Source organism: Penaeus chinensis, chromosome 10, assembly GCF_019202785.1.
Source record: "Penaeus chinensis breed Huanghai No. 1 chromosome 10, ASM1920278v2, whole genome shotgun sequence".
NCBI classification, from domain to species: domain Eukaryota; kingdom Metazoa; phylum Arthropoda; class Malacostraca; order Decapoda; family Penaeidae; genus Penaeus; species Penaeus chinensis.
Genome location: NC_061828.1, coordinates 9,612,564 through 9,625,063, shown reverse-complemented (window position 1 = coordinate 9,625,063; position 12,500 = coordinate 9,612,564). Strand labels below are relative to the sequence as shown.

The following is a 12,500-nucleotide window of genomic DNA, read 5'->3' as shown; positions in this document are numbered from 1 at the left end:
TCGCAGCGCTTGGGCGCGGGCCGGATGAGCGGAGTGCTGTCCAGGTAGTGCAGTTTGTAGAAGTTGAGCAGCGACGGCAGATCGGGGAACATCTGGTCGCCGATGCGGTAGCGCATCTGATCGCCCTGCTGGATCTTGTTGATGATGTAATGCGACACTTTGTTGTCCTCTCTGGAATTGGAGGGGGATTAGGGCGTGATATGGAAGGGAGACGGCGAGGAGAAAGTGGAGATAGAGACACACGGAAGAGATGGGGGAGGATAGGGGAGGATAGGGAAGGATACGAGAAAAGAGGAAAAGGGCAGCAAGATGAGGAAGAATGAGGATGGAAGAAATGGGAGGAGGGAGAGAAAGAAAAATGAGCAAAGACGCGGCCGGATGGGGGAGGGGGGGCGTAGGAGAAGGTAAAAGGATGCAGGAAGTGAGACATTTCAAGAAATTGAAATTAATATTTTAAGAAATCTACAATAAACATTTAATTCGCTCACAGACCTTGTAAACAATGATTATATTCAGAATAACATGACAATAAATAAATCAACCTAACTGAACACTGGCTATTTCAATAATAAAGAAAAACACAGCATAAGAAGATATCCAAGAAAAATAAGATGGACGAAGAAGAGAACCGCGCACTCCGCAAGGAATGAGACCCACCAACCCAGAGGAAGCTTTATATCGTCCATCAATTTAAGTTTTCGCACCTTCTTATAAACTCATTCCACACGCAGTGAAAATAAAGTAAAAAATAAACCAACCAACGACCCAGCATAAACCTTTGACATTAAGCATACTTTATATGCTTTACAAGAAAAATGTCTCCCTTTTCTTTTTGAGCATCACTCAAGTATCGAACAAAGTTATTAGATAACCAACACGGAGTTGCACTGGCGCTGAGAAAACTTTATACCATCAGCTAAGACTGCCTTCCCTTCTCTCTTGCTCCAAATCAATCAATGAACCAGGGAACCATCCGGCGAACCGAACAGAACACACGTCACTTATTAGATCTGAACAAACCGACGTACCACCAACTAAATACATACTCGAGAGGAAACGGAATTCGGACTCGTGAGTTAAACGAGTTCCAAGTGCACTGATCAGACTGCATCCTTACGCCGTTACGCCCACGACCATTACCCCAGGACATGGTAAATTACTGCACCCGGTCATAAAACTGTCACCTACTACATTTTCCTCACGAGATCGAGCGATGGGAAAGTCAATCAATCTGTGATGATGCCTAACCTCCCTTAGACCTTCTCTGCACACGGACCCATCCCCCCATCTCTCTCCTTTCAACACCAACCGGGTATCAATAAAACCCTAACCGGCGAACCAGCGACCGAACCGAAGAACCGGTCAAGCCCAACAGCGATCCCGAAGAAGACTAAGAACTGCCCAGTCCTACAGAAGCTTACCTGACGCAGAGGACGTAGTCTCCGAGGATGGTGGTGGAGTCCCGCACGAGGAACACCCCGCCGTCTCTCTCGCTCATGAGCAGGTCTGTCGCATCTTGGCGGGACATCTGCCCGAAGTACCAACTGCAAAAGAAAAAGAAATATAGGCATGAGTAAAGTCGCGTGTTAAATGATGCTCGTGAATGCGTATGCGGGCGATAAAAGTATTTTTTTGTGTATAAATAATTTTGTTTCCGGAGAAAAGAGGAATGGAACGAGACACTATAGTACTACTTCACACACGCGGACGTAAAAATACACACACACACACGATCTGCATTCATCACATTTTTTATCCTACATATCACGATCTCATATTATGTAACACAGTACGTGAAAACAGCAGTATTTTTCGTATTAGCTTAGATCTCCTTTACGAATACGTAAACACTGGAAGACAGACATACCGTAGTATCCTCAGACAAAACAAAAATACCATACAGTGCCATATAAAACAGAAACAACAACAACAATAGTAGCGTTACAATAACGGACCCGTCCACATATTCTGAAGATAATCAAAGCTCATCCACACTAAACAAAAGTCAAGTTATCTCGGTTTTGACTCCCGACTTTTTAGGTATTACACAATAGACACGGAGCAATAGCCGCAAATGCGACGAGGGCAAGAGCGACAAAAACAACCGCCAGTTGTAAAAAACATACAAACAAATACAGTAAAAGCAACATATAAAACAAAAGGAAGAAACGGCAACAATATCAAAATATGAAAAAATAATCCTACGAAAATAAACAAAATACTACTGCTTCGACTACTACTACTACTAATAATAATTAAAATAATAATAATAATAATCATAATAATAATTAAAATAATAATACTACTACTAATAATAATAACAATGATGATAGTAATAAAAAAAAAAAAAACAATAACAATAACATGATAAACAAAACCACACAAAACGCCGGACCGAGAATGGACAAGGGCGCCTCCTTCACCTGGCTTGAATTCTAAACAACGGGTTCGTGGAGAACAAGCCAAGGAAGAGAATTACCAGGAGTTAGTTTATCGGATGAAACAAAAGGAAATGTAGGCCTCTCTTTTTTTGCGTGTGTGTTTGTTAGATAGACAAGTAGAAGCATGAGAGAGAGCAACTAACGGAGAGGTAAACGTAAAATAAGAAGTGAGAAAAAAAGCGATAAATAAAACTAGGGACAGATAACAGATGGGTAACCTCCCCGATCTCTCACGTATATGAATAAATACAGAGAAAGTCTGTATACACATAGAAAGTCAGGCGGACAAACAACGAAATCCACGTAGAAAAAAAACTAACAGACAAAGAAGTCTAAGAAAAGATTGCATATCCTTAAAAACGTAACACAAAACAAAAACATATGAAAACAAAAAGCCCACGAAAAAGAGTGAAGAAAAGGACACACACGCACACACACACACACACACACACACACACACACACACACACATACTGGACGTAATGATGTCGAAATCCCTTTGTAAACAACAACATTCTCCAACGAGATATTGGTCAGATCCCGAAGTCCCCTCCCCCGACGCTCAAACCCCGTGTCACTCATCCTTCTCTTCGATCCAGGCACGGGAAGCTAAATTACGAAAATATCATGGGGCAGGGACACAGAGGAAGAGGGAATGGGAGAGGGAGAGGGAGAGGGAGAGGGAGAGGGAGAGGGAGAGGGAGAGGGAGAGGGAGAGGGAGAGAGAGAAAGGGAGAGGGAGAGAGAGAGGGGGGAGGGAGGGAAGGACAATTAGGGATGGGGAGGGAGGGACAGAGAAAGGGATGGACGGAGGAAGGGATGGAGGAGAAAAGAGAGGAGGCGTGGGGTGAACAACAGATCCTATTCACAATAATAAAAAAAAAACTCTCCCTCTACAAAATAAACATATAAATAAATAAACAAATAAAACTCGAAATCTCAGCATCAACGCGCACACCTCGGAAACAGAAGCCGGGCACCAGGTGAACCGGACCAGCACCGGAAAACTCCAAAGCCCACACCACTTTTCCTTTCCCCCTTTTCCCCTATCCTCCTGCCCCACCCCCTCTTCATCCCCCAATGCCGATACTTACCCTCATGCACGATCTCTTCCCTTCCCCTCCCTTCCCTTCCCCTCCCCCTAACACCCCCCCCCCCATTCTCCACACACACACACACCTACGCCCACTCTCCTCAATGCGGGCGGGATTAAAGTAATTAAAGTGGGATCGTAAATGAGGCAGATTCCATAGTTTTTTTTTTTTTTTTTTTTCCAGTTGGGGACGTAACTACGTGTATCTTGCATGTGTATTTCGAGAAATGTGGAGATGAAAAGGAAAAACGTATATAAATCTTGGTTGAAAATTAAATGGCCAAATAAAATGTACACATATACCTCTCTCTGTATATATATACCTTTACATCCATCTGCTAATGGAGGGGGGAGGGGCAAGAATGGGAGGAAGGGAGGGAGCAAAGGGGAGGGAGGGAGCAAAGGGGAGGGAGGGAGGGAGGGAGGGAGGGAGGGAGGGAGGGAAGGAGGTGGGGAGTGAGTGAGTGAGAGTAAATAAATAAATAATTTAGTTTTACTTAATTTGTTACAATGGTTATTCTTGGTGTGACAGGCTGTCTGTTTATTTTTGCTTCTAAATTACCCCTTGTGTTCAAGGGATGGCCAGGGTTCCCACCCACTGGCAGTGGGGGATTTGAATGCAGGTCAGCTAGATTGCTGTACGAGAGCGCTACTTCTGCACCACACAACACACAAGAGAGAGAGAGAGAGAGAGAGAGAGAGAGAGAGAGAGAGAGAGAGAGAGAGAGAGAGAGAGAGAGAGAGAGAGAGAGAGTGGGGGAGGGGAGGGGAGGGGAGGGGACGGGGGGGGGGAGAGGAGGGGAGAGGGGAGGGGAGAGGGAGGGAGAGGGAGAGGGAGGGAGAAAGAGATAGAGAGAGAGAGAGAGAGAGAGAGAGAGAGGAGAGGAGAGGAGAGGAGAGGAGAGGAGAGGAGAGGAGAGGAGAGGAGAGGAGAGGAGAGGAGAGGAGAGGGAGAGGGAGAGGGAGAGGGGGAGGGAGTAGAGAGAGAGAGAGAGAGAGAGAGAGAGAGAGAGAGAGAGAGAGAGAGAGAGAGAGAGAGAGAGAGAGAGAGAGAGAGAGGAGAGGTATGAAGAGGGAGAGGGAGAGGGAGAGGTATGGAGAGCGAGAGGGAGAGGTATGGAAAGAGAGAGAGAGAGAGAGAGAGAGAGAGAGAGAGAGAGAGAGAGAGAGAGAGAGAGAGAGAGAGAGAGAGAGAGAGAGAGAGAGAGAGAGGGGGGGGGGGGGAGAAGCAGACAGATAGATGGATATGCATAGAGGGAAATGGTGATCTGCGTTATTTCTTGTGGACAAATCACACTTAACGTAATATGCCACTCCTTGACGCCCCCTCCCCTCCCCCATTTCCTCCACCCCCCCCCTCAGTTCGTCTCCTCCCTCCTCTCTCTCTTCTTCATGCATATCCACCACCGCCGCCAAAATCCTCCTCCTCATTATAATCCTCATTAACATCAACAGAATCATCCTTATCATCACCATTGTCCTTTTCCTCCGTTTCCATAATAAGTTCACTTATATTCTCACTAACACTCATCAATACAAACGACACCACTAACAAAGCAAATCAAAATCGAACATATAAACTATGCTAACAATAAAAAACGCAGTATGGAAAAATACCCTTGATATGCTTGCAACATACGAGTGTAATGTTTTGCTTATGGGAGCGCGAGTTACAGTATAAACTAAAATGGAACCTCTTTAGCAATATGATGCATGTATAAACGCTGTTATTTGTGTTTTCTAGCATCTACATGTGCTTACGTATGTATACATGTTTATGTGGGTGTACATGCACAAATGCGTACATAAGTGTACGCGTATGTGCAAATGTATGTAAAATCATGTGCATACATGCACTTGTATATGTAAATGTGTATACATGTATATAAAATGTGTGTGCATTTGCGGATGTGTACAAAAGTGCCGAGATAACGAGAAACGGTTAGAGTAACAAGCGGTTCGTAGTTACCGAGTGAGCTTGAATTGTTACTTTATTCGTTGGGAATAACCGTTAGGAAAGCGTTCACATTTTGAAATATAACCTCACCACTGTTTGTTTCTCATGAACGTTTCTTTCTTGATGCAATAACACAAACTGAGTTTACAGAAGTATTTGACTTTTAAGGTAAGATTTTTAGTCTTCATATTCCTCAGCCGTCGTATTTCTTAAAAAAAAAAAAAAAAGGAGCTATAGTATTACTATAATTCGTTTTCTCGATTGTTTGGCCTCCAATGAACACACAAAACCGTAAAATATGAACACTCGGCAGGTCCCCGCGCGGCCGCTGGGACCAAGCGGTCGACCTACCCACTTGAACAGACGAGTCGTGTTCGTTTATTTTTTTGAGAGACTCACTGCTGCACAGGCATACTTGTCGAACCCTAAAGTTATATATAAGACGTGTATGTCAAAACTGAATCATATGTACCACAAATATGAGAAAAAAAGAAAAAGAAAAGAAAAATTGTTTGATGAGTTTTAGATTTTCTTTACCTTTTCATCATAAAACTTTCACATTGGGAGGAATTTGTTACTATAAGACACTTTCATCCTCCCTTGACGAATTTCAGTAGGTAATGTCAAAATACAATGTCTTATTTTCTTTAAAGTAGGGGATAAATACATATGTGTAAAAATTGCCGACGGCACACGAGTTTTTCTTCGCGGACATTTATATTTGCGTGGGTTATTCTACATTCGTATACGATTGTGAAAATGGGTTCAACTCATTTCCGACAAACCCGACCCCCTAGATCCAACTACTCCCCCCCCCCCCCCAACTTAGGGACGGTCCTTTAATTAAGTGTGTTCGTGTACAAGTGACACCTCGCCCTTGCGGCTGCCCCGAGAGGGTGATTAGTGCCGCGTGTCACCTGAAGTGTCACCTGGAGCACCCATGCAACGTCCGCGACACTCCAACCGCACTCCTCGGGATCAATAGCCGATGCTTTCAATCAGGTGCTTCTTGTTGGCATACGCACGCCTTTGCCATTGTCGATTCTCTCTTCTCGCCATCTCTCCATCTCTATTTTCTCTCCCCTTTCCTCCTCCTCGCACGCGCAAACATGCCAGCACGCACGCACGCGCCCGCCCACTCACGTACCAACCCATTACGTTTAAGCAGGAATTTTATATCGAGCTCTTCAATAAAAAAGTGTAAATTATTCATGCACTTATACTAGGCAATTCAAACTACTGAGAAAAGAGTCGCTTGCACACCAGCTAATCGCGTATTCATGGCAAGCACTTGAAAACACGCGCGCGCACAAGCTCAAGAACCGCGTAGGAGTGTTCATTGTTCATGAAGCAAAATCGATCACAGAAAGCCATACCTTGGTCGCACATCACATTAATGGAAAGGCAAAATACGCATGTTCCTTGCGCAATTGTGTCCATGTGCAGACAGAAACGTCTGTGTTAAAATATGTATGTATTTATGTGTGTGTGTGTGTGTGTGTGTGTGTGTGTGTGTGTGTGTGTGTGTGTGTGTGTGTGTGTGTGTGTGTGTGTGTGTGTGTGTGTGTGTTCGTGCCCGTATGCGCGTGAGAGTGGATGCGTGCATACGTTCGGTTGTGCGTGTACATGTCTGATCGCACCTTCCTTCGCCGGCTCCTAATCAATACCAAACAATCACAGGCGAGACAAATTGAGAAACTCTATTCCGGATAACGATATCTTTCCCCTGCAAAACCCGATGATGACGGATCTGGGCCAGGAGAGAGGGACGGTCCAGCTGGCCGCCGGAGAGGGCAAGTGATTCAAATTCCCGCAAATAGTGACACTTGCTTTGACCGCATACACTATACACAGCTGCATATCACACACACACACACACACACACACACACACACACACACACACACGATGGCTTTCTGCCTGTCTGTTTGTTTGTCTCTACCTATAAATCCATATTTCCAGCCAAGTTATATATATACGAAAAGAAGAACGAAAGCACACCAAACTAAACAGAACCCCCTTCCCCTACCCTCTACTCCCCCTATACCCACTACCCCTACCCCCATCGCGCCGCCACCGCCCACTCGCCCACTCGCTCGCACACATTCACGCCACTCTCCGTGTTAATGAAACTGAATCACATTCCGCCGCTGCCATCGAGCGCGACATGGAGAGAGGGAGGGGGGGATAGGGAGGAAGAGAGGAAGATAAGGAGAGAAAGCGGGAGGGAGAGGGGGAGAGGGGGAAAGAGGGGGAGGGAGAGGGGGAAGGAGGGAGGGAGGGAGGGAGGGAGGGAGAAAGGGAGGGGGGGAGAGAGAGAGAGAGAGAGAGAGAGAGAGAGAGAGAGAGAGAGAGAGAGAGAGAGAGAGAGAGAGAGAGAGAGAGAGAGAGAGAGAGGGAGAGGGAGAGAGAGAGAGGGAGAGAGAGAAGGGAGGGAAAGAGGAAGGGAGGGGAGGGGAGGGGAGGGGAGGGGAGGGGGGGAGGGGAGGGGAGGGAGGGAAGGGGAGAGGGAGAGAGAGAGGAAAAAGAGACAGGCAGAAAGGAAAAAAGTAGACCAGAGATGCGTTGCATCACCCAAGTCTATTTTTGTCACTATTGCACTCCCTCACTACCTCCTCCTCTCCCACTCCTCCCCCATCCCCAATCGTAACACTTATTCACCGGCCACAATGCAACGAGCAACATTCTGCAACATGCCGGCTCCTAGGAGGTCCGCCTCGCCTTCGTCGTCCGCCTCCACGGTAATGAAAAGGTCTCGCTTTGCACTTCGCACTCGACTGGCTGACTGGATGCACTAATGACTGGAGCACCGATTCGCTTACTGACTGGATGTTAAATAATTAAATGGCTGGCTACACGAATAAGTCTGACTGACTGCTTTGTTGACTGTTTGACTGACTGGCTGGGTCACTAATTCAATAAGAGACTCTCTAATTTCCTGACTGACTGGCTGGTTTAAAGACCGCCTAATTTGCTTACTAACTAGCAACCCCCTCCCCGCCAAGAGAAAAAGAAAACAAAACAAAATGAAATGAATAAATAAACAACAAAAACGAGAAAAAAAAAAAAAAAACACGGAAAGACTATTTGTGTTTAGGAAAATGGTACTGTTTGCGGTTGTCGGAAAATGTGTCACGTCTTCATGGAGTTTACGGTTTGTCTCTTCGTCCGTCCATCCATCATCGCTATTTGGGGGGGACTGCGAGAGGGGGGGGGGGGGGCAGCCTCCAGGAAATTAGCCTCTCATCATGTACTACTGAGCTAGATTGATGGTTGGAGATTAAGGCCGTCGCCATCTTCCCCCTCCGTTTCTTACCCCCCCCCCCCCCAACCTTTCTTTTATATGACGTTCTTTTTTCATTTCCTTTCTCTTGTTTTCTATCCACCTTCAACCCTGCCTCACGAAAACACCGGCATCGCGCCCATACCGGGATCGCCCTCCCCCTCTCATCCATTCACCTATCCACGCATGCATCAGTCTCCCCTTTACCAATATATTTTCTCTCCATCTCTCCCTTATTTATCTATCTGCCTTCTCGCTCTCCTCACTTTTATCTTTTATCTACTCAATATTTCACTTCTCCCTCCTCCACCTTTGCCTTCTTTCTTAACCATTCCTACTCTGCCGCATTCCCTGCCTCCTTCTTCCTTTGACCCTCTCCTTTATCCTCTTTCTTTCCCCTTCTAAGTCCCCCCTTTCTCCAAATCCCAACCTTTAGCTTGCGTGTCCCGAGCCCTTTTCATCAACCTCCCACTTAAGTGTACTCAGTCAAGCTCGTCACTCGCGACACCAAGGAACACGCTCTTGTATTCGATTCGGGTGGATTCGTTTCATTTCAGCGTGGATTGGACTCCGCGTATCTCCTAGGCTATCTTCATTTTATTTTCTCTTTTCAAGGTATAAAAATTCTTCATTTCGCACACACACACACACACACACACACACACACACACACACACACACACACACACACAAACTGTCTTAAGCCATATTAATACCATGACCAAAAATATATATACACACATAAATTAAACACCAAAGACACAAATTTGAAAGCAAAACCCCCCAACCTCGGCACTCTCACTCCCAGACCCTGCAATCGAGACCCTTACGCCAGCACCAGCGATATCATGACATTAATAATCTATCAACCCTCCCTCCTCCCCCCCCTCCCCCTCCCCCTCTCTTCTCTCCTTTCCTCCACCCACTCGTCACCTCCCCCCCCCCCCCCCCCGCCTTTTCTCTCTCCCCCCCCCCCCTCCTTTCCTCCACCAAACTCCTCATTACACGGCCTCCGCCTCCACCGCCGCCTCCGCCTCCGCCTCCGTCTCTTTCCTGACCTCGAAGAATCAATACATGTGTTAAACTGGAAGGGCAGGATGGGGATGGGGGTGGGGGGGGGGGAGGCGTATTTAACATGACGGGTGTCTGGCCCTGTCTCTGCCCCGCTCCCCCCCCCCCTCCTTTACCCCTCTCCCTACCCCGTAAATCGCTCCCTCCTCATCCTAGACCACACTTTTCGTGAGGAAAATGATACGCTTTCGTATTATTCTTCCAAGAGTTTGATTTTTTTCCCCCTCTTGTTTGAATGTCAGAATACCTTGACATTTGTACTTATACGCAGACATATAGGGGGGGGAAGACACGGCAGACGCATGGATCAATTAGCAAAACACAGCATGAAGCAAAAGCCCCGGAGGAGCAGCGAGAAAAAAAAGAAAAAAAAAGAAAAGAAAAGAGAGAGAAAAAAAAAAAAAAAAAGACGGAGACTGAAACGGAGGGCGAGATAAAGATACGAAGAAAAAGGAGAGCGCCAAGATTAATCGCTTCTCGCCTCGCCTCCCCGCCCTTTCCTCACCCTCAGTCACCCTCGAGACGTGCAAGGTGTGGCAAGCGCCGTCTTACCCTCAACACTCTCCCTACCCCCCCCTCCCTACTCCCCCCCCTTTAACACCCAGTGATGGCAGGAACAACTGTCAAGGTCATTAGAGGCGATGACGACCCCTTCCCAGCTAACGCAAGGGATGGCGGCGGCTCTCGCGTGCCCTCTGCCCCACTTCCCTGCCCCCCCCCCCCTCCCGAACTGGGAGACGGATGGGAAGAGCCTAAGTAAGAAAAGCTTGACTTTAAAGATAACAAGAAGAATAAGAATATGAAGCGAGATCAGAGGGAAGGGAGACGACAGGATGAAAGAGGGAGGGAGAAAACGGACACAGGAAGTGAGGGAGGGATGGGATAGAGGAAATAAGAGGATGAGGGCATGAAAAGACCTGATGAAAAAGGGACGGAGAAGATGGACGGATGGACGAATGAACGAACGGACGAAGGTTCGCCGCAGCCGTAACTAGCCCTTCCCCGACGCGACCCGTAAACAAGCCTCCTTCGCCGCCGGCAGCATCCGCTAAGTAGGTGACGACACAACTGTTCTTCGGCTCATCACCGTTACGGTACGCAAAACGGGCGTGACCGCACATCGCGGCCCGTGACCGCCGCTCGCTCATTAGGGGAAGCGGGAGAACGCATACATATATTCTCGCACACACACACACAAAACACAACACAACACAACACAACACAACACACACACATACACGCACACACACGGGCGCGCAAACGCACACGCACACGCACACACACACACTCACACGCACTCACACACACACACACACACACACACACACACACACACACACACACACACACACACACACACACACCGCGATCCATACACACGTGCACGTTTTCTTTCTTGGTACAACTGACAATGATTAAGCGGTCGGCTGCTGCAAAGCGTCGGCATATACATAGTGCGATTACAAAAAAAGACAAGAAAAAAAAAGACTGAAACAACAACAAAAATGATAATGAAACCTAAAACAACAAATCAAAACTTCGACCACCATGCAACAACAAAAACACTTTCAAACATAACCCACCAAAAGGAAAGACAGAAAAAAAGGGGGGGGGGGGGGGACGTAAGAAAGTTAGGCAGAAAAGAAGAAAGAAATAAAGAAAGAGCCGGACACACATTCCGTCCGACCACAGCAACTTTTTCACGAATCACAGAAATATGCAAATTCCAAGACTTCCAAGGCGGGAACGCACGCGCTAGAACAGAGGTCGAAGAGGAGGAGGAGGAGGAGGAGAGGGGATGTAGGAGGAGGAGGAGGAGAGGGGAAGAGGAGGAGGGAGGAGGAGAGGGGAAGATGAGGAGGGAGGAAGAGAGGGGGAGGGGGGAGGAGGAGGAGACAGAAAGACTAAGGGATCGACAGATAAACAGAAAGACAGGACTCAATACTGGAGGAAATGACAAGCAAGCAGACTGATGTACGACAAAAATTACCATAACGTTACACACAGCGAATCCGTAACACACAAACAAACAAAATCACAAATGAACACACACACACACACACACACACACACACACACACACACACACGTTGAGAGTTGAGGAAGCAAGCAAGGAAGCCATCAGACTTGCCATGTTATGAATTAGTGACCGCAACGTTTCCAAGGTGCCACACGAACAAGCATGCAAGCAACCGAGGGCCAAGGAACCCGTCCCTGAGCGTCTTAGCAAACGATGGCAATGCGCACCGTACGTTCGTGCCAGTGACAGTGCCAGTGCCAGGCATCACACCCATAAAGCCGTCTGTTATCCCCCCCCCCCTCCCCCGTGTCCCAAACGCTCGGCAGGCACGCAAAAAAAAAAAAAAAAAAAAAAAAAAGGCGATGAATACATACGAGGAAAATATAATAAAAACGAAAGATAAAAAACGGTATAGAACGCAATTTCATGCATCATAAACAACGCGGCGCTCACACAACGAACAAAGCCATAATTCAACAAACGGACAACCCCCCCCCCCCCCCCATCAATACTTACCGTACATCCGAAATCATTTCCTCACCGAAAATGAAAAACTCTTCGGACTTTCGAAATACAAATGATCCAACCTTCTCCACATAAAATAAGCTTGAGGGAACCAAACAAAATATATATAT

General features: G+C 46.9%; 1 protein-coding gene across 3 annotated transcripts in view; it reads right to left on the bottom strand.

Moving 5' to 3' along the window:
• Nucleotides 1-12,500, bottom strand: part of LOC125029799 (adapter molecule Crk-like) — a 109,238-nt gene that overhangs the window by 6,851 nt on the left and 89,887 nt on the right. For all 3 annotated transcript variants that reach the window (XM_047619957.1, XM_047619958.1, XM_047619956.1), the window contains 2 exons: nt 1,422-1,544; nt 1-171 (listed from right to left, as the gene is read on the bottom strand). The exon at nt 1-171 is cut by the window's left edge and continues 34 nt beyond it. In XM_047619957.1, the coding sequence (XP_047475913.1) occupies nt 1-171; nt 1,422-1,544 (294 nt within the window). The remainder of the gene's footprint in view (nt 172-1,421; nt 1,545-12,500) is intronic.